We start from the raw sequence: 26,304 nt of genomic DNA, 5'->3' as shown, positions 1-26,304 counted from the left end.
AGTACCACCGTGAGGGTTGAACCGGTCGAACTGGCCAGTCCGGTTCACCCTTAAAAACCACTAGCATGTTGAACTACTGTGAACCGGTGGAACCGGCTGGACGGACCGGTCCAACCGCCGATTTTTTAATTTTTTCACTTTTCAAAATATTTTTTCAAAATTTGTTATTGCTAGGTATTGAACACATGACCTCATCTCTAAATACCAAATCCTTTACCACTCCACCACATGGTCATTTTGAAATATTATACATTAAATCTGATTTTTTTTTCTACTAAACTAATACTACTTAATTTTAATTTTATATTTTTTATATTTTAATTATACTTTTACAATCAATAATATTTTACAATATAGGAGTTTATAATTATACATAGAATTTAATAGTTTTTAATATTATGTGACTAATCATTTATATATTTAATTTTATTTATCTACAAAAATTTTATGAAATTTTATTATTTATGAAATTTTAATATTTATACTTACAACTAGTGGGGAGTGTTATATTGCTAACTCAATACTTAATTGCTAACTATAACTAAATAATAGCTATTAGATATTCAAATTAAAGGCCTAGACATTAGCTCCGGAATGTCAATATGATCAACCAAAAACATCAATAAGAGTATTAAGAGCACTCCCAATGGTGCCGGCTAAAAGTCGGCGTTTTTTCGCCGTCTATCGCCGAGTTATCGCCGACCAATGGGAGAGGTCGGCGATAATTCGGCGATTTTTCCTCCCGTTTTATCGCCAACCGGCGAAAAATCGTCGGATTATCGCCGACCACTGTGGGCGATAATTCGGCGATAAATATATTTTTTATTTTTATTTTTAATTTCCCCCTATAAATACACACCTTCTCTTCATTCTCTCCCCATCCTCATCCCTTTTCTCTCTTCATTCTCTCCTCATCCTCATCCCTTTTCTCTCTTCATTTATTTTCTCTCTCTCCATCTATATTTAATGAATTCTGAATCGTCTTCTCATTCTCGGTCCGACGAGGAGATATGAATTTTTTTTTCCATTCCTATACTATTTTTTTTATTAATTTTCGTCGTTGTAATGTTTACCCGTGTTTAATACAACGATCTTTATTACTATTATTTGTTTTGTCTTATAAATTAAATTAGCTAGCTTTATTATATACAAAAATAAAACAATTAAATTAGTGATGATGTAAAAATGAAATGTTGAGTTAGGGAGAAATAAGGGAGAAACCATTGGAGCAGTTGGCTAAAAACTGGAGATAAATTATGGTGTTGATGTGGCGCTGATGTGGCAGGAGTTAGGGAGAAATAAGGGAGGTTTTAGGGAAACTGTTGAGAATGCTCTAAGGTCAATTTACAATAAATTAGTTGTAACTAACTTTTGAAAAATATCTCATAACTTTAAAACGCATATAACTTTCTCGATTTAAATTATTTTTTTGCACAACATATATCAAATTAAAGATAATTTCATAAAGATTCTAATGCGATCTCACTTGCATATGTTTCGATGTCAAAATTTGAAAAAAAATTCAAATATTTTCAATTTCTTCGTGCAACAACAAATGTCAACATGATATATAAAATATATCAATATAATACATGTAGAATGTTAATATAAGCTAGTACTCCCTCCGTCCCATTGAAGATGACCCACTTTCCTTTTTAGTTTGTCCCAACTAAGATGACTCATTACTTAAAATAGAAACACTTTTATCTCTACTTTATTCCCTCTCTCTTACTTTACTCTCTCCCCTCAACACACAAAATAAATTTGCATAAAATCCCGTGCCATCCATGAAATGGGTCATCTTCCTTGGGACGGAGGGAGTATGTGTTAACATTCTCAAAGAAAACCCTAATTTGATTTTTTTTATCTTTTTCGATTTAATTAATAAAAATGAAAATTACACGTGGCAAATTGTAGACCACAAGTTTTCTAAAATCCTATGGTCTTAAATTAGTTACAGTTAGCAATTAAATGATGAGTTAACAATTGATCACTTCCCTGCAACTAGTTATATATAACGTTAATTTTTTTTATAATACAATTAATTATATATAAATTTAATATATTTTCTATATTTTATATTTAATTATATGTATTTAAAATAGTATAACAGTTCGACCAGTGATTAAATCGGTTGGACCGGTTAAACCGAGAACTGAGAACCAATAACTTCTCCAGTTCATTCACCGGTCCGATTTTATTTTTAAAACATTGCATTAATATGATATTCCTCTTTGAGGTAAACTCATACTTTTTTTTTTCCTTAGGATGCTTTCTAAGGTTGGCCCAATAAGTAGAAAAATTAAAATTGGTGTTAATAAACAAAGATTTGTAATAAAGTAGTCCGTATAACATGGACAGCGATTTATGTAGAACGAATATAATGAATTCATTATACATTAGGTGAAATAAAAAAAAAAATAAAAGAATTGTTGGCACAATTAGGCATTAGCGTAGGGATTAAACAAAGACGGATTACCAAACGCAAGTCATGATCCAACGGCAGACCTTTAATCACCGACTACCCACGCTGACCCGTTACCAGTCAAACCGACTATGCAATCAACGGTCAAATATTCAAATCAATATTCCAAATTTCTACCAATTTGAATATTTCCTTTTAGTCAAAATAATGCCCCTAACTCCCTCCACTTTGACCATCACCTCACATATATATACTCCTTAATCCAATCCAATTTTCAATTAAAGCAGAAAAAAGGTTTACAAACAAAACCCTAAAAGGCTAAAACGATGACGTTTTCATGGAGGCGGAGGAGGGGGAAGAATCAGATCACCGCGATCGCCCACGAAATTGAGCTCACAATCCCCACCCATTTCCGCTGCCCTATCTCGCTCGATTTGATGAAGGATCCGGTCACGCTCTCGACGGGGATCACCTACGACCGCGACAGCATCGAGAAGTGGATCGACTCCGGCAAGGTTACCTGCCCCGTCACCAACCAGGTGCTGCTCAATTTCGACCTAATCCCCAACCACTCCATCAGGAAGATGATCCAGGACTGGTGCGTCGCCAACAAGTCCCACGGCGTCGAGAGGATCCCCACGCCGCGGATCCCGATCTCCCGCTACGAGGTCTCCGAGATCTGCGCCAGATTGGTGGCGGCGGCGCGATGTTCCGACGCCGCGAAGTTACAGGAGCTGCTTCTCAGGACTAGAAATTCCGCCAAGGAGAGCGACCACAACAAGCGGTGCATCTCCGCCAACGGCTTCGGATCTGCGCTGGCCGAATCGTTCGAGTCCTTGGCGCAATTTTCCGCCGAAGATAACGAAAACCTAATCAAAGAGATCCTATCCGCGCTGACGTGGTCGTTTCCGGCCGATCAGGACGGAATTTCGAGGCTGAAATCGGCGGTTTCGCTGCGATGGATAGCGCGGCTGTTGAAGGCCGAGGACGATCTGTCGTCGAGACAGAACGCGGTGTGTGTGTTGCGAGAGCTCATCTCTGCGGATCAAGGGGGAATTGTGATTGATGGAGTAATGGGGATTGAAGGTGTAAAGGAAGCTCTGTTTCAGATTGTGAAAGTACCAATTTGCCCCAAGGCCACTAAGGCATGTTTGGTAGTGATCAATTACTTGATTGAAAAGGATGAAAAAACTGCTTTAAGATTAGTCCAAATGGGGCTCATCCCATTCATTCTAGAAATCCTGGTTGATGGTGACAAGAGTGTTTGTGAAAAGGCCTTGGCTGTGATGGACACCATCTGCAATTCGAAGCAAGGGAGGGAGAGCGCCAACGAGAACGCGCTCACAGTCCCCTTGCTCGTGAAGAAGATTCTGCGCGTCTCGGACGCTGCAACAGAGCTCGCCGTCTCCACTCTTTGGAAGCTCTGCTTGGGAGAGAATGAGAGTGCTCTGGTTGAGGCAGTGCAGCTTGGTGCTTTTCAGAAGCTCTTGGTTGTGCTTCAAATTGGGAGTGGAGAGAGATTTAAGGACAAACTCACTGATTTGCTCAAACTAATGAATCTGTATAGAGATAAGTTGGATTGCTTTGATTCCTCCATGGGATTCAAGTACATCAAAAGATCTAACTAATTTTACTCATTTTAGAACAAACATACAGATACAATCACAATAGTTTTGTAGAATTCATTCAATTCTTTGTAAACAAACATACAGATACAGTTTCATGATTGGAGAAAATGTTGTCATACTTCAACTTTCTTGAAAATGCTCAAATTCTACTACTTTGCACATGTACATAAACTGTACAGAATTCACAAAAGAACAACCAACATTTTAGACAAATGGCTCTTCCACATACGGCCCGTAGTCGTATGTCAAGCCACAGGGTATCTTTGTTGTTACAAGTAAGGTACAGCACGCCTCACACACGAACAACCTTGGGACGGCCTCGGATTCTTCGATGCCACAGCAGTGCGTATGCTGCCACGCCTCACATATATCACAGGCAACCATCCTCTCCCCGTCGTCATCTCTCGCCCCACACTTGCATTTTACAGTCCACTTCTCTATCCCACCTTCGTATCTCAAGAAGCTACTCTCCGTATCCGTTCCATAGCCCTTGACGTGGATCTCCATACCCGACTGAACCACCCCAAACAGAACTTCCCCGTCTTCGACTTCTTCAAGCTCCAAAATCTCTGTCACTCGCAGCCTATCCAACACGCAGTAGGTGTCACGAAAGGCGGCCTCCACTGCCTTCTTGAGATCACCGACTGTAGCGTACAGTGGAACTTCTACCTTCTCCATAGCCGTGAATTCGTACGAGAGATCAGTTTTGAGATCAACAGAGCTCAAAATCAGTATGCAAATGAACATCAGTGACTCAGCATCATCATTCCTAAAAGGAAACTCCTTCACAAAGTGCTTACTGTGAAGGATCATCTGAGCAGCACAGTCTACTGATTCACACTCTGGATAGCCCAACAACACATTCTTATACAGACACGAGATGTCGTTGTAAACGCTCCTCCCGGGACCAAGACAAAATCTCCAAAATGGCTTCTCAACTTTTGAGGGGTACAACGACTGCTTCTCGTCTTCACACTTCAGATCTTGAATCGTATACTCCAGCACCTTGGTGGATCTGTTAACCGAACAGCGCACAATGTGATCCCTGACAATAACATTGGTCATCGCCTTGAGGACATGATCTATCAACCCCGTGTCACCAATGTGGAGGCGTGCTGCATCACGTGCCTCTTGCCTAGTCATCCCACTGCTGCCGGTGTTTTTTGCTGCTCGTTTCTCCTTCAAGGCTTCAACTATGACTTGTGAGACGTGCTCGAGCCTTCTAACCGGCCACCTACTATCCATCTTCGCAGCAACATTGGAGAATTTTCTGCACTTTGTAGGCTTCTCCTTTCTAAAGGATCTGTTCATTAGAGCAAACTTAGTAGGAAATTTCGATGACCATCTAAAGGATCGTGTCATTGAAGTTGTCGACTTCACTGTGAACAAAAATCTCAACAAGTCTCTAATTGTAACCAAATTGCTGCCACTCATGTTTCTGTAGTACTGAATCATCTGTTTGATATCAAAGCAAGCCTTCACAAAACTGAAATCGACAACTATTTGGTCAAGCTCCAACGAGCTTAGAAGATCGATGGCACTTTTGTAGTTGTGCTCCTTTACACCGAAACGCCCGTGGCAGAACCGGTACCCCCATTTACCAAACCACGAGTGACCGTACGCAACCCCATGAAGCAACCGGAGCTCCATTTTGTTCTTCTTTGACAAATCTTCCACTGTAATTTGCCTACAAAAACAAGCAACTAGTCATATTCTGTTTAATTTCCTTCAAATTTGAGGTGTTTTATCCTAATAATTTACAACAGAAATTTCAAATGATTGTGTTCATCACACATCACAGAAAAGATTCAAACATTTGGAATACTATTGGTAACAATTTTGGAAGATATTCATTCATTCAAACATTTCATCTCTTATCATATCCAAACCAGTAAACATTTCAAACATACATCAATCATGAAACTAAAAAATTTAAAGAAAATAAAATTTACACATAATTTTACCTAACACTAAGAGTAGTACAGATGCGATCCCATAGATCCATAATCTCTTTACCACGGATGAATTTGGAACTGCCTTCAATCCCGTTGATACAAATCAAATGCCCGAATCCATTGCAATGGATCAAGCCGTGCAAGAGGTGTGTTTGCAGGTCAAAAACGCCCTCATCAATCGGATCATCCCACTGATCATTCACCGGAATAATCAGATGGTATTTCCTCTTCGACACGAAGTGATGGCTCCATCCTGCAATCGGGAACGATAAATTAAGTGATCAAGAATTCGACGGAAAATCCCCAATTCGGTTGAGATGAGATTCGAACTAACCAACACAGCGGCAGTAATCGCAGAATGGGCGATCAGAGTCCTCGACATTTTCTTCGATGGTGTAAAGGGGGAGAACCGTGCCTTTGCTCTCGTAGACGAGAAATGTGCGCCAAAGAGGCATGCCATTGATAAGGTAACCCTCAATGGAGGCGCATTCTTGGAGGAACCGGCGGATGTTGTCTCGGAATGAGGCGGTGAGGATGATGGGGCAGCCGGGCTCTGCGAAAGTGTGGAAGCCGTAGAATTTTGGGGGATTTTCCATTGTGATTACATTGATTGGAGGATTTTGGTTGAATTTGTGAGAGAAAGGAGAAGATTGATTGATGATTTAACAGAGGGTTAACAGTTAGTCTCAGGTGAAGTTTTTCAAATTTCAGTTGGGATTAACTGTATCTTCCCGCACGTTTAGTAGGTGCTGTTTGGTTGCTGTAATTGTTTTAAAATTAGTAAGAGAGAAAACGTAACTATGTGAAAATATTGAGTGAAGTGTAATACGCTATCCGTCCCCTAAAAATAGAAACTCTTTTCATTTTTGGTTCATGGCTTAAAAATAGAAATTTTCTGTTTAAGGAAATTTCTTTTATCTCTAATAAGATGTGACTAATTTTCTACTAACATATTTTTCTTTCATCTCTATTACTTTCCCAATTATGCATTAAAATCTATGTCATTTCATAAGTTCGTATTTTTAAGGGACGGAGGAAGTATTGGTCTCAAATAAAATTGAACCAAATCGATCGATTACCTAAATGAAATAACCTCACTAGCAAGTGATCAAAATTGAATTGATTAAGAATTCAGTTAAATACATAATCCCTCCGTTCCTTGTTAATAGATGCACTTATTTTCGGCACAGTGATTAAGAGTAGTGTGTTAAGTGGATTGTGTATAAAGTAAGAGAGATGAATAGAGAATAAAGTACGAGATATAGTTACTTTTTGCCAAAAGTAGAAATGATTCAATTATCTTTGAACTTCTCAAAATAATAAAATGACTCAATTAACATGAAACAGAGAGACTACGTAGTTGTCCAGTTACAACCGATTAATTTCATTAATAAAAAAGTAAACAAGTATCTTCTTACATGCCTAGGCCTTTTTCAAGATCATAGACATTAGTATATTTCTCAATTCCATCATCCCATCTTTTATCACCCCAAGCCATAGATGATGGGAAATGAATTCACCTACTTTGAAGGGTCCTTAAAGGTTATTTTTCAACATTAAGAAAAAGAAGTTGAGCTAGACCTGAGATAGCGGAAACGATCATCTGGTTGAAGAATTAGGACTTTTTTCAATCCACTATACCACGAGATTGGTATATTTTTCATTAGTGTTTCTTTGAAAAAAGATCAGCCATGAGAATATGTTCATGCATAGGAATGTTCAATCCAGGAACATAATATCGTGGGGTCGAACAAGATAGTAAATATTTATGTAAAATAATTATTTAAATTAATTATTTTTTATAAATATATATTTTAATATAAATAATTCATGGGAGTATCGATATTCTTAAAGCAACATACTCCACTTTCTACGTCTCGTCATAAGTGAGACGCTTCATAATTTAAGAAAAAAACGTTTACGGAGTTAAGTGAAGAAAGAATAAAATAGGAGGTTAGATAAAACAAAGGTGCAAATAAATAATAAAGTAAGAGCAAACAATTATGTTATGGAGTACGTATTTTGACAAAAAAAATGACATCCCTGGGTTGGGACGTACTAAAACTAATACGAGACGCTTATGGTGGGACATAGCATAATTTTTTTGTAACATACCAAAATTTTAAAGATTTAAAAAATTGAATATAAATAATAAGGTTGAAAATTTAAATTATAAAACTAAAATTAGAAGAAATTAAAAAAATATTTACTTCATATAAGTACGTGTTTCATTAAGATAAGTTGATTTTGATATACTGTACTACTACTATTTAACATTATTTGGTATTTTAAGATAGAGAATACATTTTTAATGGACTTCTAAGAATTAATGCAAATAAAGAAAAATATTTCAAAGCCTATTTTACAATTAGATAACATATTTAAGATATTTAATCTTTTAAATTTAGTCAAATTGTGTGAGCATATATATTTATTGATGCCAGTTTATTCTAGTTCACGTTAATATAGGAATGAGAAATCAATAATTACATCTCCAACTCGATTCCTCTTTCTCTTTGAAAACAAAAACCGCGGAAGGACTCTTCCCCTCCAACTCCTTCGTTCTCGACAACGGTCTCCCCTGCCGGCTACCGTGATGCCGACATCCGGCTGCCTCACTTTCTTCCTTTCTCTCTGCTCAGTCTCCTCATCATCTCACACTCACACGGCGTGACGACGTGAGGTGGGGGCGGAGACGTTAACGCCGTAGGGTCGGAGGCCGAAGAAAATAGCTTTCCAGTGGCACTGCGGGGCAGGTGGTGGGGTCGGAGAAAAGATCAGCCATGAGAATATGTTCATGCATAGGAATGTTCAAACGATCACATGAATTGAGAGATCTTTAATTTTAATCATGAAGTTTTTCAAAAATTAAGATTTTAATTATATAGTAATTTATATATTTTAATTATTTTTAACGTAAACTTATTACAATTTAAATTAATATATGTAATTAGAGATTGATAAAAAGTGATGAATTAAAAAATAAATGATGTAACACTAACTCAAATTTTATGACTTAATTGTTTATATTTGTGATAGTAAATTATCGGTACGATCTGCATAATACGAATTAACTGAAAAAAAATCAATTTAAAACTAAATACTACTTAATAATTACTGCTCCCTCGGTCCACGAAAAATAGAACACATTTTTCATTTTTTGTTGTCCACAAAAAATAGAGCACATTTAAAAAAGAAAAGTTTTGAACAACTTCTCTTTTACTTTTTTTCCCCTTCTCTCTTACAAATAATATGAACCTCACATTCCACTAACACTACTTCTCTCTTACTAATAATATGAATACCACATTCCACTAACACTACTTTTCTCTTATTTTTTTTCCTTCTCTCTTAGTTTACCAATTCCACATTAAAACCCGTGTCATTCACAATGTGTCCTATTTTTCGTGGATGGAGGGAGTAATATACAATAAAAATTAACAACTAAATGGACCAATGATTCAGCAGTCCATATATGAGATTGAGACCTAAGTCAAAAGGCCTAGAAGGGCATAATTGTTAACATATTTAGCCATAGTCTTCTATTCCCATTCTATCAAAGGTCGATTTTATAAGAATCTTGATAAAATTTTTATCAATGTACTAATACATAATTTTGCACCAACGCAAATAAAACTAGAAAATAAAAGGAAACACGTCTTATTCTATTTTCCAAAGCAATTGAGGGTTTATTAAAAAAAAATATTTGCTTGACTATTTCAAACTAACCTTTGATGGTGTAATATTCGGAAATGTATTATTGTAAAATTCAAGTTTTTCCAGCGTTAGATATCTCGTCTTCGACACGTCTAATTTCTTCTTGTATTTCCTTTTCTTCGCCCGCTTGCCTTGCAGCACCTTTCCTAATCGAGAGATAAAGGCTCCGTAAACACGAGAGATACTCTGCTTTGATTTCTGGAGAATCGGATATTGATTGTTCAGATCTCAACTGCACAAGATACATAAAAGTTTAGTGACAAACTATTAGAAATGGATTAAAAAGACGAAAATCGGGTCTAATCTATATGCCAGTGGACTGCACTAGATCACATGTCAACAAAATCGCTAGACAGAGTAATACTCCCCTGTTGTCATATCATGTGAAACCAAGGAAGTTTAAAGTTCATCAAGAATTTTGAGAACGTTTGTTGTTCCTAAACTGGGGACAGGCAATTTATTAGCAGACTGAATTCGATAAAACCGCCAAAATTGGTTTCCATCGATAAAAACATCAAAGGACACATACTCGACTTTAAACACAATTACATGGAAAATAATTCAAAGATCAGAGTAAGCTTTCAGGGTTTGGATTGAACATACCTCCTGAAACGTGGAAATGCATTGACGGAGAGAAGCATTAGCCTCGGCCTTATTGTGCTCCTGTGTCTAAGAGCATCATACATGCATATATTCCAGCATCAGAGCTCATATATAGATGGATAAAATGTACTAGAGCAAATTACCGAGTCAATTAGAATGACTAATGATTTTACAATCCATTTCCTCACAGGGAATGTCACATTAGATTATTAATGGCTAGGAATCAATATGCTTTGATCAGAATTTGATGTTTGACAGCATCTATATAAAATCGTCCACAACTATTACTCTCTGAACTCATTGCATAACATAGTAAATGAAAATTGATTGACTGACCTGTGAGCTGAGAAAGCCCTGCTCCATGATCTCCAACGCACCAAGAGCATTGAACGATTGTAGCTACAAACGCGTGTAGAACGAATATTAAATTATGATCACTTGTAAGTTGAACGAGTTAAGTTTTCCAATAAACAAAAAGAGAGAGAAATATTGAAAGGCTAGAGTTCTTTTGTTAGTAACAGATAGAAATACTGAAAAGTGGTAATGAAATACTCCCTCCGTCCACAACTAGGAGTCCCGGTTAAGTTCGGCACGTATTTAGTGGAAAAAGATAGTGGAATGTGAATCCCATTTCAATATTAATTTTAGAATAAAATGTGAGTGGAATGAGTAAGTGAAACATGGAGCCTACCTACATTTTATAGTAAAAGTGAACCGGGACTCCTATATCTCATTCTCATACCAAATATCGATTTTTTCTCTTGCCAGTATCAGAAAGGGAAAACTTACTAGTATTACAACTGCTGAATGACCATCTTTTCTAGTTCTTTGGGATACTCCAAAGCGTTCTGTCTTTTCTTTCTGTTCCAGAAATCGATCAATGAGTTTTCGAGCTATCCTGCAAAGATGGCCATTAAACAGTCAAAAGCCACATCCATAAAGTGAATAAAAAATTGCTTTTATTAGCGTATCTGCCTGATACTACGACAGCTATGGTTAGAGTTTTTTCCATCAAGCGAGACTATGTTATAATGCTCATGCATGCTAACCTTACTGACTCGTTCAATAGACTTTTGGCTTTATCACGCTCAGCTATAGCTTGAGAATTGTTGGCCTCTGGTAGCTCCTTGATTATGAGAATATTCATTCTTGCAATGTGGAGCATGTCAGCAGCAGTCTATTGACAGGAAATTTTGTTGCAATAAGACTTGAGGACAATAAGGGGTCCCACGATAAGAGTGAAAAGCGAATAAATAAATTAAGGCCCTTTTACTTCTAATTCCTATTGACAGTCTATTAACACAGTCAAGTTTTAAGATGATTCATGTACTCTATTGCCATGAGTTTTGAACCAGCAGAATTATGAAATTGTCAATGCACATGTAGAAGCAAGTTTAGGAAAGGACATGGCCCTAAATCCATTAAACCTGAATATGTTCGCGATGAAGCAAGTTTTTCCTGGCATCAAGACATCTGCCACAGAAGAGAATTTGTTAATATCCATTAGGAACCATTTGGATTTGCTCCTACTTTTAGTGCTTAAAATTAATGTACCTCTCTAACAGTTCTACTGCTTCCTTTAATTTCCCTGCTGCTTCAAGGGTTAATGCAAGCCGTTCAGCTATAACAACAGTATCTAAAGATTTCCAACCCTGTGGCATAAAATAATCTACAAATATTAATATAAAAAATAAGTACTACAACAGAAAATTTCGACTCCCAGTTAAATCAATAAAGTAATAGGAAGAGGTAGATAATGAATACAAAAGGCCAATGACTGAGCTACAATAGAGTTGAAAGATTTTGTAGAATAGATCATAAATAGCAGAAAATGATAAACCTTTGATAATTCCATCATATGAAGAATCTTTCTCAATATATTCTCAGCTTCAGGAAATCGGTTGGACTTGTTGTATATCTACAATCACCAGGAAGAAAATAGTACTGAACACACCTAGAATAGAATATATGTGCACTTCAAAAGGTTCCAAAAAGAAGCATTGCCGCATAACACAAAAGTACAATGGTCAAAAGACGTTTTTTAATTAACTAAAGATCAATTTACTTGTCATGTAGTCTCTCACTCTATCACTCATGACATACTCAACCCAGAAACTATACATATTCCCTCAGTTCTACAGCAACCTTTCTTGCAAGAGTATATTGAGCTATGAATTTAAGTTGACATGGTATGGTGCGTAGGAAGTGGCTTAGGTGAAACTTGAGAACATATATTGCAATTCTCTTTACGAATATTGCTTCTTCTCATTCTCTCTTTTTGTTCCATCCCTTGAAATAAGGAGAAACAGGTCATACCACATGATTTCACAATTTTGGAATGTCTCATGGCTTAAAAGTTGAATGATGAGAACTTCTGTATGCTTATATGTACCAAGTCTGCCATGGATGGGTGAACATAACTTCATTGCAGGAATAGATATTAACAAAATGGTTATTGAGTTATTGACTTGCGAAAAAAGATGGGCACTAGTAGGCATGGCTGGGTTTATATTTGAGTGAAATTGATTCTCTAGGGATTCGATCAGGGTATTCAATCCCGCTGCTGAGATGCTTGCATAAACTGTGCATGCTTCAAACTGCTCGACATGGAACTAACCTGAGCCAGATGCTGCATTCTTCTGACACATGATATAGATTCTCCGTGGCCACCTGCCTACATGATAATGCAAAGCAGTAAGGAAGACAAATTCTATAAAAAAGAAGAAGACCCATCAGCATTCAGTTTGAATATATATTGCAGACCTCCATGATATCTATAGAGTCTAGAATTAGGTCCTCGGCATCCTTCTCTTTCCCTTGCAAGTATAAAACCTGCAGTTTGAATTTATTGGTCAGATGTAAGTATCACAAAATTTTTTCATAAAGTAGCATCAGTTCCATGGTCCAAAAGTTTTTGTGTGATTCACAAGGAGGAGGTTTTCATGCTTACAGTCCCCAAATGGTACATAGTATCAGCATATTCTGTGTGAGCTTCTCCCAAAACACGGCGCTTTATCTAATCAATCAAAATCTGTTGTATGAGAAGTGTTTTCCCCAAAATTCACAACTAAAGAAGACAAAGATTGATTACAGTGATTTAGACTAACCTTCAATGCACGCTGTGAAAATTGGCCACAAAGAAATATAAGTTTGTCAGTATTAGATGAAAAGAAGGGGCAACCTTTCAAATAAGGCACATATATAACAAAAGAGTAGATATTATTCACATAATAGAGTTCTCAGTGATATTTCATGTTTATGGGATGACTATCCCATAATCTCAAAGCAATTGATAAAGGAAGACATTCAACATTGTCACTCTAACAAGCCAAGCCGACTTAGGTTCCCAAATGCAGATGGTCATCAATCAAGGCCAAGAGGTGTACTTCCACATTTATAGCTGATTACGGGAAATGGTGCCAGGGCCAAATTTCCTTTACAGTTTTATCATACTTCAACTTTGACAACATTAACCACCAAGTACCAATATCTATTATCCGTACATCATGTAGTTGTTTGGGTGTTAGAAATAAGAATATTTGTTTACTTAGTTATGGTGTTCAAGGCATGTTAGTATAGATTGAATATGCCTACAGGATAGTTTGGACCAAGTCATTAAGTAAATAGTATAGCTCGAATATTTACGAAGTTAAAAGAGATTTTAATCCACAATAAGCTAACTGGGTGAACCCAATCAACCACAAACTTTAACATGTTTATTTAGGAAAGACTACGTAGAGAAACAGGATAGTTATTACATTGGAATGTCATGAGCTTCAATCAGTTCATATGTCAAATTTATCAACTATAATTGCTCTTATGTTGATTAATAGATTATTATTCTTAGTAGACGACAATTTCAAATAAAAAGGCTCATTTGGATCTGACTATATATCAGAAGCAATTTGATGTTTAAGAACGAAAATATGGCAATAAGTAATCATTCAAGTTTTCTATATGTCGTTTACATAGTGGATAAGCTGAGACAATTCAATGTAGTATCTAGATTGAGCAATTTATAAACTGAGTAGTAACATCAATTATAAAACAGATGCAATGAAGCCAAGCTACATCGGCAGAAACCTGTGTGATTATTACCTCATAGCATACACGAGCATTCTCCAATTTTCGCTGTCCAAGGTAGAAATGGCCAAGATTATGAAGGGCAGCACCGACTCTACCAGATAATAAATTTATTAATCTCTCCCCCCCATATACTGTCACATAAGAACTGATTTATGACAGACAGCATTATGTACCTTACGTCATTTACTCCAAAATATTCCTCTAGTATATTAATGGCCTCCACATATAAGGGTTCTGCCTTGTCGAAGTCCTTGCTGACTCTGTACAGCTCAGCCTGAAATTACATAAACCAAATACACATGAAAGACTAAAATTGACTGTGCTGCATGAGAGAGAGGGAGTTTGTGCTGACAAATTCTTCAAAGGAATCAGGCTTCCCATGAAATGATGAAATAAACATGCAGCACTTCATTAACTGGAATGAAGAAAACATGCAACTTCTAGTCCGTACTAAAATGACATTAAGTTAGAAACGTTTGTGAATGTAAGTTACTAATTATGTGTATAAATCTTTAAAAAGCATTGCTCAACAACGTATAAGCAGCACTAGAGCAAGCAACGTCAAACAAAACGGTAGGTCTTACAGGTTTCATAAGTAAACCCAGAACTCAGTATGAGTATCATGGCCAGAAAAAGACCATGAGAAAAATATATTAAAATTTATAATCATAATACTAACTGTCTTATAAGGTAGACCAGACCCACCAGGTTGTTGCATGCAGATGCAACATGAGGATCCCTTTCCCCAAAACCTTGTTTAGCTTCTTGTAATGCAGACAAAAAGAATCTTTCAGCTTGAGGAATATTTCCCTAGATGACATAAAAAAAGACTATTAAACAAAATTTCCAGATGAAAGAGCACAAAAATGGACTATTTAGAAAAGGAATCACAAAAGAACTTGCCTTCAGAAAGTACTCCCTTCCATTATCAGTAAAAACTCTCCATTTAGATGTATGCTCATTCGATATCACTGATTCATCCTCTACTTTTAGCAAGCCACTAAAGTCATCAGTACTCGTAGCATTTTTAGAACTTGATGCAGTTGACGCATCTTCAGCCATTGAAGTTGATGAACATGCTCCAACAATGAATGCTGCAAAACGAGTTTTATCCAAAAATACATGCCATATAAGCACAGCTTCCACATAAAACTAAAACTGAAATTATTTAACTCGCACCCAGATACCTGACTGGGGATAATTATGTGAAGAACGTTTATTTCTGTACCTTCCCCGAGCTTAGCATTTCTATTAAATCTGTATATTATACAACAATTTCCTATAGAAGATCTCTGTGCTATTATCTTTGCCAGCATCATCTTTTATGAAAATGATCAAACCATGAGGCTCCTATCCTTCCACCCTTTTCACATTAATTAGGCCGATTCCAATAGTAGTACTTGTCCAATGCATAACAACGTCTAAAATCACATATATGCATCACATTCTCAGTTGAATCAGACCACTTAAAACTTGTTCACTACACACCACTGTTCTAGGAGATGTTTCCTCTCCTTCTCTCTTACTTTACCAATTACGTATTAAACCTGTGTCATCCCCAATTAGCCTATTTCTATGGGACGGATGGAGTACTAACAATAACATTATGCCAAGATAACCCAATATATGCTACATACCAGCTTGTCCAGACAGAAAAATCCATTGAAGTATTTCCAAACGGGACTTAGTCCGTGTATGACCTCCAAGTTCAAATAGCTTTCCTGGATATAAAATCATATTAGCTAAATCAAATAAGATATGGCTATACCAATCAGAACAAAATCAGATGGTTCAGCTACCTAGAATATCAGAATTCACTGATTAAAACAACCAGAAAAATGGAAAAAAAATGAAAATGCACAAAAAATCCAAGTTTTTAGCTGTGTTTTTCCCTTTATCAGATAAATCTCATTTCATCAATTGCTTCAACGGTATTGTCACTATACACAGTATGAGGTGAGGAAGTACCTGCATTAGGAAGAGAATTGAAGGGTTTAGTCTGTAGTGATGCAGAATTAGCAAGCTCCTTGCACAATTTGCGAACTGCTTGCCGAAAAGACATTTCTTTTTAGATTAGTAAATCAAATGTGAATGAGTTTTGTGAGATCAAAAGCCCTAAACCCTCTGCACGCCCCAACTCCTAAACGACGTCGTGAGTTAATGCTTACAAGGGTTACCCAATTCCTAATGTCGTTGAGTTGATGCCGACCAATGTTTTAAAAATCGGACCAGTAAGCGAACCGTCGAGGCTACTGGTTCATTGTTTAACTGGTCCGACCGATTGAACCACTGGTCGGACCGAAATACTGTACATAATTAAATATATATTATAAAAAAATATTACTCCCTCAGTCGCCATAATTTGTCATCATTTGCTCGGCACGAGTTTTAAGATATGTAATAGAGAGTGGATTGAAAAAGTCGATGACATGTGGGTCATACTTTTATATGGGGTACTAGTATATCAATCTATGTATACATACATACATAAAAGGGGAGTTTTAGAAAAATTTACAAGATTGTCATTTCAATTAAAAAATATTTATTAAATAAAATTAATTTTGTTTAATAGACAATAATTTGAAAGGTCAAGACGTTTATCATTAATTTAATTTGTGAAATGATACAGAAGAAGGCCCAGGAGCAGAATTCGAAGGGCTTCCAATATTCTATAAATGTGGCTTTATGGTGATGGTTTTGCATAAACTTGGATATCTCATGCTCAAGAAATTAATGACTAATACAAGTATGCAACTATTTTTAAATTATTTCTCCTATGTATTTTTATGGATATAGTTTAATTGTTGGATGTTTTAGCTTTCTAATCATTGTTCTATGTTGATATATGATCTCTTTTATTCAACTTATATATCTACTTTGTGATGGTATAATAGGTTCCAGGTACATGTTGGTGGATGTATAGATTGCCTGTTATTATCCGGTTCTTTCTCATGTTTTTTTTTTGCAGTCTCTTCACGCTGGCTTTTTTTGAAGGTGACAATTGGGAGAGTTGCTATTGGAATGACATGATTGAAGCTCCACCTTCAACCTCACAAAAATTATGAACCGGTCATGGATTTCTCATTTCACAAACAAGCTCGGTGGTAAAATTAATTTAGAATGATTTGTCATTTCATATAAAACTTTCGGATAACTAAAAGTTTTTGCTCCTCGATTTAGATAATATACTAAGAGCACACTTCTCTATTACGATATCAATAAATTAATTTATCTATTTCTATAGCAGTTCTGGTAATTATGCACTTGTTTCTCCATAAAGATGATCTTAAAAATACAATATTCAATGAATTTGATAACATTACATATTCATTCATATTTCTTTGTGATAGAAATCCATGAGTTATATCCTAAAACCAATTGGTGATAGGAAGGGCCCATGAGACTTATATAGTGATTTCAGTACTCTTTGTATACCGATGTGGGATAATTGTAATATACTTTTTTAGTTTCAATTGCTAACACCCTCCCTCAAATCCTTCAAGGTGAACCTTGGAAGAGTTGGACTTTTTTTGATCGATTGGACAACTGGTCCAATTTTTTTCGATCGGTTGGACCATTTGGCCCAAATTAAGTCCAGGTGTACTGCTAGATATACTGCTGGGTCAGTCTGACCCACAGTCGGAGACCTGCTCTGATACCATGATAGAAATCCATGTGTTCCATCCTAAAACCAATTGGTAATAGGAGGAGGGGCCCATGAGACTTATATAGTGATTTAGTTCTCTTTGTACACTGATAAGCATATAAGATAGGAAGCCCTAACTTAACCTAAAACCATGGTCAAAGGTAAATGGTTGACTCCCTATTATATGCTATTCCACACTTTCGTGTGAAACCGATGTGGGATCGTATCAATCCATCCCTCTTTTAAACCGGACGTCCACGGACGGCACACGCCGGGTGGCAAACCCAAAGCCACGGGCCCACCATCCCCTTTGCTGCCCTTTTCCTTCGGGCCCACATTTTTTGGTGGCTCCCCTTTGGTCACACCTACGGGTAGCCCCTTTCCGTAGGACATCCGGATCCTCTCACGTGCATTCCAACATAATAGCAATCCTAGTACCTAGGTATGCACACGATTCAAAAACCGCCGATTCCGGTTCGGAACCGGCGGTTCACGGTTCAAAAAATTCATGAACATGAACCGACTTGCCAAGGGTTTTGGCGGTTCAGGTTCCGGTTCAAAAAAATGCCGATTTTTGGCCAAAACCATTTAGGGCCAGTTCGGCGGTTCAATTTTTTTGTGTGTGTTTTAGTCTTTATTTATCTATGAAATGTGCATCAATAAAATTCAAACAATAACGATGAAAATTGCAACTTTATTGATTTAAATTTAAACGAGACTACAAGTTACAACAATTACAATTTACAAAAGACTTGAAGTTTTAAACAATGAATTAAAATATACTTGTAAATTTTAAGAAGAAGACATGTTGAAATTGAAGTACGAGAATGAGAGTAGAAAATAGAAATTGAGAAGAGAAATCATTGTCAGCACAAGAATGGGGTGAGTAGAAATGATGGGGAATGGGGTATTTATAGGAGCAAAATTGGGAAAAAATAGATTAAAAAAAATTGAAATTTGAAATTTTAGCTTGTTTACTGCCGGAACCGGCGGTTCAGTCCACGGTTTCTGACCAAAATCGCAGGTTTATGATGGAAAACCGGCAGTTCCTGACCAATTTTCTGCAACACTACACCTGAAAAGCCTAGGACCTAGCCAAAAAACCTACTTGAACCGTTGATCCGCCAGTTTCGGTTTCTCAAATTCTTGAACCTGAACCGAACCATCCGAACCGCCACTTCCGGTTCCGGTTCTAGGATAACCGCATGTTCGGTTCGGTTTGTGCATGCCTACTAGCACAACTAGACATTAATCACCACTACCCAATATATCAGGATTATTGGGATATAAAAAACCCGTGCCATTTGATAAGTCCAAGTAGTGTGGAATCAATATCGTATGCTCAATGCTAACATATGTTGTTTAAGAAATAGTTATTTATCAAGACCTCTTCTTTCAGTAGATAGCATAAAGACATGTCTTGCTGTTAGATCCGTTCAGTGCTATACCACACCAATGTCTTCTTGTTTCAGTACTGCTTAGAAATATGCGGACTGATATTGCAACCTTTCACGATAGGTAGTCAAGGCCTATCTATGTTGTGAAATTCATTCTTTTTCTTTGTTCAGAATTGACTGTGTTACCTTAAAGTGGATGTCGCCCACAACCAGTCTACTAAAACAAAGAAATTGAATTGTTACGTTTCTTATAACATTTAAATATGTAATAAACAACCATTAAATGTAAAACATAACATCATTATGATAAAAATAATCTGTTTCATTTCTTGAAAAATAAAATAAGAGTTACTACAGTATTCAATCACTCGAAAGGTGATTTTTATTATACAATACTCTAACAATTTCTTCAGCTCTCCTCCGTGAGATTTTTCTGTCTTCTTTATTCAAGTCCTAGTGTTCTGATAAGCTTAGCTCACATTGATTTCAGAATACAGTTCGGGAACCAGTTAGAAGATATGTGGTCTAGTACTCAAGATCTTCATGTAGAGAAGTAACGAGCAATCTGCGATTCTTTGGAGAATCAAGAAGGTATAACTTCTATTCCGTAGAAAAGCATGTTTTAGGTTTCAATTAATCAAAAGCATGTTTTAATTCAAGTTATGAGCATGATACATGTGATAATTACGCGAATAGATTTTGTCTGAGTAATTTGCTAAATAGATCTTAGTCTCTGATTTATTTGTGCTTCCGCTACCAACCCCATCATTTCCTTTGTAGTATTTTCGTGTATAAGTATCAACAATTGTGGTATCCAGAGCCTTTAGGTTAACACCAAAAACCTAACATTTCTTCTCCGCCCACTACAAAAAAACTTATTTTTTAAGGATACAAAAATCCAGACGCAATTACTTGCCTTGAAATTTTTTAAAAAATAATAACAATTTTAGGGTCCAAAGAAAAGTGTTCCTAAATTAATGACAAATTAACTTAATCTTTTACTTTTTATGAGACACTTCCACTTCCGTCCTCTAATTTTAGTTTTGATACCAACAATAAGGACGCTTTTTGAAGCGTTGGTGGTATATTTAGGAACACAAATTAGCATCCTTGATTGCACTAAAAATCGTCTTAAACGGATTTTTTTGTTGTAGTGGTCAACTGAACATCTGCTCTTCAATCAACTTGCCTTTATTTTCACACACACAAAATAAAGCATTCCATAACTTTCACGTCATGGACAGATGCAAATTCGGATACAGATGTATCCACCCATAACGATGGAGAAGACCAAAAAAGGATTGGTCCCTCGGGGAAAATATCACAATCTTACGGGGCCCCAAAAAAATCATGGGTTTTATTGGGGTTAACCCCCAAAAGTTTTTGTCGATTGTGGATTGTCATCCCAAAAAAATTTTGTGGTCGATTCGTGGGGTTCGGTCATCCAAAAAATATTGGGCATCTTTTAAGATAGTAAGTTATTACACAATATAAAAAAGCTATAGAAGTAAAGACATATGATATTATATAATTAAAATTTAAATTTAAATTTTAATATTTAAATCCAAATAATAAAATTAAAGTATATTAAAATTAAATCTAATAAATAAATTTAAAATAATTAAAATAATTATTTTTTAAAAAAATTTAAATATTCGATTTTTTTATCATAAAAAATAATTAATAATAGATTAATCATATTTTTACTAAAAAAATTAAAAATTATAATTTTTTTTTAAATTAATAAAAAAAATTTAAAAAATTTAAATTTAATATATTATTTTAATTAATAAAAATAATCAAAATAATTTTTTTTTTAAAGGATACCCAACTCGCCCCGACCCAAACCCCAAACCCAAACCCCAAAATTTTCGGGTTCTTATCGGGGCCCCAAAAGGACCAAATCTAAACTTTGGTTTTCGGGTTAATTTTGGGTTTCGGGTCGAATCTTTTGGGATCAAAATTGCCATTTGAAACATATGAAAGGTTTTGTGTGAGAAATTTCCCCATGGAGAGTCATTTTTTGTTTGCCCTGGCCAATTTGATCACAAGGTCGATGAGGGTTTTAAAAATACGAAAAATTCAGAAAGACAGGTACTATCAGGGGTGTTTTTGTCCGGGATAAGAACGATGTTTCCCCTTGTAAAAAAACAAGAACGAAATAGTAACCTTGAAAGGTCAACTTTCATGGTACAAAAGGAGACACCAACATGCTACTGTTGTGGGATCGAGAGTAAAACCGAGATAAAAACCCCTCCACCAAGCCCTTGTAAAATTTTGCCAAATGTTTTCCGGAATTTTTGCCGGTTTACCTCCTATGCGAGATATAAAAATTTGTATTGATCTAATTACAGTTCCTCTATCCCCAACAAGGTTGTACCGTTTGGGGTCAAAGGATCAAGAGTTGCGTAAAAGTGTTGAGGCTTTAAGGTGTTATTCGAGAGAGATGTCCAGGCCTTCCACCTTTAATGGTTCCAAAGCGAGGATCAATAAGAATGCGATGGGTAGTAGGGGGATCAACAAGATCACGATCAAAACAAAAATTTTCCCCTCCCTGGTTTGATGATTTACCGACCGCTAGGTTCGGTATTTTCAAAATTTGATTTGCGGGGGACCATCGATTCTTCTCCCGAGAGAGTGGGAAGAGCCCTAAGACGGAGGGTTGAAGTGGATGGTTATGCCATTGATTGCGAATGCACCGAGCATATTATGCTCATGAACCAGGTTTTTTTACCATTTATTGGCAAGTTTGATTTTCTTCGAGACATCCTAGTTTTTACGTCGAGACAACACCAGAGCACGAGCCATATTTTTTTGCCGAAAAACCGATAACGCGAAGAAGTTCCATTTTCTAACCGAGAGGAACCTTTTGGGATGGGGAATCACCCGGGGGAATAGGAGATAAAAAGTATCACTAGCCCGGCCAAAAGAAAGATTCATGATGTTCGGGGTTTCCACCTTTCTTCATTTTACCGTCGTTTCTTAAGGGTTTTATGTAGCATTATTTCTCCCATCACCGAGTGTCCAAAGGGGTGTTCGTGTGGAGAGGAGGCGGCGTTTTTCCAACCTTTTAAATTAAAGAGCACAAGTTGAATTTTCGATATGCCAAATGGGTTGAATTCATTCAATTATTCAATTTTGTGATCAAGCACAAGTTGGGAACATAGTATAGGGTAGCTGATGCTTTGAGCCGCCGACACTCTCTATTGTCAACGATGCAAACTCAAAGTCGTGGGATTTGACACTTTTAGTGACTTGTATTGTGACGATCTAGATTTTCGTGATAATTGGGTAAGATGTGCTAATGGGAGTTTCCAGCAGTTCATGATACACGACAAATTCCTATTTAAAGGACACGTGTTATGTTTTCCCGCAATGCTCACTGGAGCAGCCATTATTTCGGGCGCATGGGGTGGCCTTGGCCATTTTGGCAAGGACAAGACTTTGACCTTACTCGCTCTTACTTTCTATTGGCCAAGAATGTAGCGGGATGTGGCTCGTTTTGTGGAGAGATATCGGACATGCCACATCGCTAAAACCCACCACAACAATGCGGGGTTTGTACAAACCTCTTCCGTCCCGACGCACCGGTGGGAGGATGTCGCTGGATTTTGTGTCGGTGCAACGTACGCAAAGACGAAGGACTCAATTATGGTTGTTGTGGATAGATTCTCAAAGATGGCACATTTTGTTCCTTGCAACAAAACATTTGACGCAAGTCAAGTGGCACAATTATATATTCGAGAGAGCGTGAAACTCCATGGAGTCCCCAAGTCTCTGACTTTTGACCGAGATGTGAAGTTTGTGAGTCATTTTTGGCGCACATTATGGAGACGAGTGGGTTCACGCCTTCGGTTCAAGCTCCCACTACCCGCGGACCGATGGCCGAGCGAGTTGTTAATCGAAGTTTAGGGAATCTCGCCGTAATTTGATTGGAGATAACCTCGACAGTTTGGACTTGGTGTTAGCACATGCGTAATTTGCTATAATCAATCAATGAACAACCACATGGAGGAGTCCGTTTCAAATTGTTTATGGACGTAATCGATTACTCCGTTGGATTTGGTACCTTAACCGACAACGACACGCTTTTGTGATGCCGAGGAGCAAAAGTGCAGATTAAGGAGTTGCATGAGCAGGTACGGCGTCGCATTATCCAACGAATGATACTATAAGTTGCGAGCGATAGGAGTAGAAAAAAGGTGGCTTTTGTGGAAGGCGATCGATGTGGATTCATCTAAGGAAGGAACGTTTTCCTAGAGGGGGTTGGGGAAGTTGCAGCCAGGGCGAATGGTCCTTTCGAATTGTGAAGGCATCAATGATAATGCTTATAAAGTGGATCTACGGGTAAGATAATGTGTCGACCACATTTAATGTGGCCGACACATTATACTACCTGAAGATCCACTTTGTAAGCATTATCATTGATACCAACAATTTTGACGTGAACCTTAGTCACCTACAACTATTGCAATCATTCGCATGGCCTTAAGTGGAGTAGGTTGTGGAAGAAGTAATCGTCATTTTAATGAAACTCAAAAAAGTTGCGAGGTAAGAAAGAACAATTAAAGAGAGAAGAAAGATTACTAAAAGAGAGGAGAGAGGAACACAAAAGAGCATGGTTTAGTAAATATCTAAAAAATGACATATTTGACACCATCACGGCGCGACGGTTTGGTGCAAGTTGAGGGAGTTGGAATGGACAAAAGCGCACTAAGGCCTAGAGGCGTTCTCGTCAAAAATTTCTAACATGATGAAAAATGACATCATTCGTGAGTAATGTAAATGCTCTAGGGGTTAACCATGTGATTCACTGGTTTTTGCATGGTTTTAGAGAGTATTTTACTTGGTTTTAATCATATATTGTGTACTTTGAGGTATGGTTATACCTACTTCTCTATTATGTTGGTATTTTGATGCAGCTATTTTTTAGCACTATTAATACTGCCAAGTAATACGAGTGGCAACATAGCTAAAGGTCAGACTGGATATCAAACACGGGGAAAACAAACACAAAGTGTCTATCTTCTACTAAAACTCAATTACTATTTGGAGAACCGAAAGATTTTGGAAACTTTTAAAAACTGAAAATAATTAAAAGCAAATAAGAACTAGTTGCAGATAAAACACGAAGATAAAATATAGAGATAAGGGGAATCCTCACTCTCAATCAACGTGCGTTTAAGGGAAGCTAATTGTAGTGTCTACTAAGTGGACCTAATTCGCTAGAACTCTCTCAGATCAACACAGAATGTGTCACTTAGACATGAAGCGTCAAGAATAACTTAGGAAAGAAACAAAGTAATTAAATAAAAAATAGGAATTGTATAACCAAAGTCGTTACTAACACATTTTTAGAATCCTATGAGTTTAGTTACACATAATGGAATAATCTAAACACATAGATTGAAGTGAAGACAATTTGAACATAAAACTAAAGCAAATAAAACCTGTAGGTTGAATTTTTGTTGTTCTTGATGTTCTTGAAATCATTCTTCAACTCCTTGCACAATGACGTAATCTAACTTTTAATCTCTGGGAATTATGTTGCAAAAATAAGCTCTCCAACCATAACCTTCTCCACAGAACTCCGATTGAGGTGTTCGTGACACCAACGCGAAGCTCTTTTGAAAACGAAGAGAATGACATGTAGAACGCCCTGATCGGACTTTAGGATCGCCAGAAAATTGAGTTTGAACACAGCTGTCGTGCATCGCGTTTTTGTGGCGGACCGCCGCACCTTGAGCCGTCGCGTAGCGTAAATCGAAGCTTCGACTCTGGCGGTTGCCACGAACTTCCGGGCGGTCGTCGGGCGTGTCTTTGTCTGCGAGCGCCGCGGTCGCCGGAAGTGTTGCGGAGGTCGCCGGACGCTACCTGAAACTCCAGATTTCCAACTTTCGCATTTTGACTCCCTTTTTAGGCTCAAATATGCACATTTCTCACAAAACATGTCAAAATACCAAAACGGATCAAATAATGGCCTTAAAACAATCCAAAATCCGAGTGTATCATATTTTGATCATTTTGTGAAGAATGTGTAGAAAAATGTACAAAATATATTGATGTGCAACAACTTTGGTTTGAGACAGTTTTTCTGGAGATTTCGAAGTCTGATCAGCCCATAATGCATACCATTCGCTTTGTCTATGAAAAAACTTCACGTGGATATCTTAAACGTCTCATGGAGTTTGGTAGAAGAAGTTATTGCCGTTTTACAAAGACTGCGCGAGCATTTTGACATGCGCGACTGCGCGGTTCGCGTGCAAACGAACCTGGCGACCCGCCAATATCGCACGGGAAAAATCCCGTAGACAGCTGGCGACTCGCCAGCTTTAGCACACCAAACCGCGACCCGCTAGCTTCTTTAAGCGACTTATTTCTGCTAAAGTCGACCCAGGTATATATATGCCTAGGAAACGCCTCCAACACAACTTTACACGCCCCCAAACCCCTAAAATCATAGTTTTTCACCTAGAAAGAAGAGAACGAGCAGAGGACGATTATTCATCGCCAAGATTGAAGGCGAGGCCTCTAATCCGCCGAATATAATTCTAGGAGTTCATATTTAGTTTTACCTTTGTTCAAACAATGTTTTTGAACATTTCTTTGATTTCTTTGACTTTTGTAATGAACATGAGTAGCTAAACCCTTAGTAGAATTCTACGGGGGAGATATAGTGATTCTTATGTTAAATCGATTTCCTTTTTCTATGTCGCGGCTCACGTGGTTATTTGATTTCTTATGCTTGTACATTTATTTGACTGATCACCTTATAAATGCCTGTGGATTTTACTAAAATACCTGGGAAGTGAGTAGTTTAATTTGAAAGAGAAGAAATTGACGCGCA

General features: G+C 37.1%; 3 protein-coding genes across 3 annotated transcripts; 1 reads left to right on the top strand and 2 right to left on the bottom strand.

Moving 5' to 3' along the window:
- Positions 1-2,666: 2,666 nt before the first annotated feature.
- On the top strand, positions 2,667-4,171 carry LOC125209514 (U-box domain-containing protein 21). The gene has a single exon (XM_048109115.1). The coding sequence runs from the start codon at positions 2,752-2,754 to the stop codon at positions 4,051-4,053; it is 1,302 nt and encodes a 433-aa protein (XP_047965072.1). The 5' UTR covers positions 2,667-2,751; the 3' UTR covers positions 4,054-4,171.
- Positions 4,172-4,198: 27 nt separating this feature from the next.
- Positions 4,199-6,604, bottom strand: LOC125210508 (PHD finger protein MALE MEIOCYTE DEATH 1-like). The gene is made up of 3 exons (XM_048110056.1): positions 6,343-6,604; positions 6,018-6,261; positions 4,199-5,740 (listed from the first exon to the last, which is right to left on the bottom strand). The coding sequence occupies exons 1-3, from the start codon at positions 6,602-6,604 to the stop codon at positions 4,258-4,260; spliced, it is 1,989 nt and encodes a 662-aa protein (XP_047966013.1). The 3' UTR covers positions 4,199-4,257.
- Positions 6,605-9,468: 2,864 nt separating this feature from the next.
- Positions 9,469-16,515, bottom strand: LOC125211463 (kinesin light chain 3). The gene is made up of 18 exons (XM_048111268.1): positions 16,383-16,515; positions 16,052-16,135; positions 15,318-15,508; positions 15,120-15,224; positions 14,588-14,688; positions 14,427-14,505; positions 13,436-13,447; positions 13,279-13,344; positions 13,092-13,160; positions 12,946-13,002; positions 12,169-12,246; positions 11,883-11,980; positions 11,756-11,801; positions 11,378-11,505; positions 11,118-11,226; positions 10,665-10,727; positions 10,329-10,394; positions 9,469-9,957 (listed from the first exon to the last, which is right to left on the bottom strand). The coding sequence occupies exons 1-18, from the start codon at positions 16,474-16,476 to the stop codon at positions 9,778-9,780; spliced, it is 1,626 nt and encodes a 541-aa protein (XP_047967225.1). The 5' UTR covers positions 16,477-16,515; the 3' UTR covers positions 9,469-9,777.
- Between the last annotated feature and the right edge of the window lie 9,789 nt (positions 16,516-26,304).

Source organism: Salvia hispanica, chromosome 3, assembly GCF_023119035.1.
Source record: "Salvia hispanica cultivar TCC Black 2014 chromosome 3, UniMelb_Shisp_WGS_1.0, whole genome shotgun sequence".
In the NCBI taxonomy this organism is placed as follows: domain Eukaryota; kingdom Viridiplantae; phylum Streptophyta; class Magnoliopsida; order Lamiales; family Lamiaceae; genus Salvia; species Salvia hispanica.
This window is presented reverse-complemented; position numbering and strand designations above follow the sequence as displayed.

Coding starts and splice junctions, on each gene's coding strand:
- LOC125209514 (XM_048109115.1), top strand. CDS start 2,752: ATGACGTTTTCATGGAGGCGGAGGAGGGGGAAGAATCAGATCACCGCG.
- LOC125210508 (XM_048110056.1), bottom strand. CDS start 6,604: ATGGAAAATCCCCCAAAATTCTACGGCTTCCACACTTTCGCAGAGCCC. Junction 6,262..6,342: donor CGATTACTGCCGCTGTGTTG/GTTAGTTCGAAT, acceptor TCCCGATTGCAG/GATGGAGCCATCACTTCGTG. Junction 5,741..6,017: donor TGTACTACTCTTAGTGTTAG/GTAAAATTATGT, acceptor TTGTTTTTGTAG/GCAAATTACAGTGGAAGATT.
- LOC125211463 (XM_048111268.1), bottom strand. CDS start 16,476: ATGTCTTTTCGGCAAGCAGTTCGCAAATTGTGCAAGGAGCTTGCTAAT. Junction 15,509..16,051: donor TTTTCTGTCTGGACAAGCTG/GTATGTAGCATA, acceptor CTCGTTTTGCAG/CATTCATTGTTGGAGCATGT. Junction 15,225..15,317: donor GAAGGGAGTACTTTCTGAAG/GCAAGTTCTTTT, acceptor TATGTCATCTAG/GGAAATATTCCTCAAGCTGA.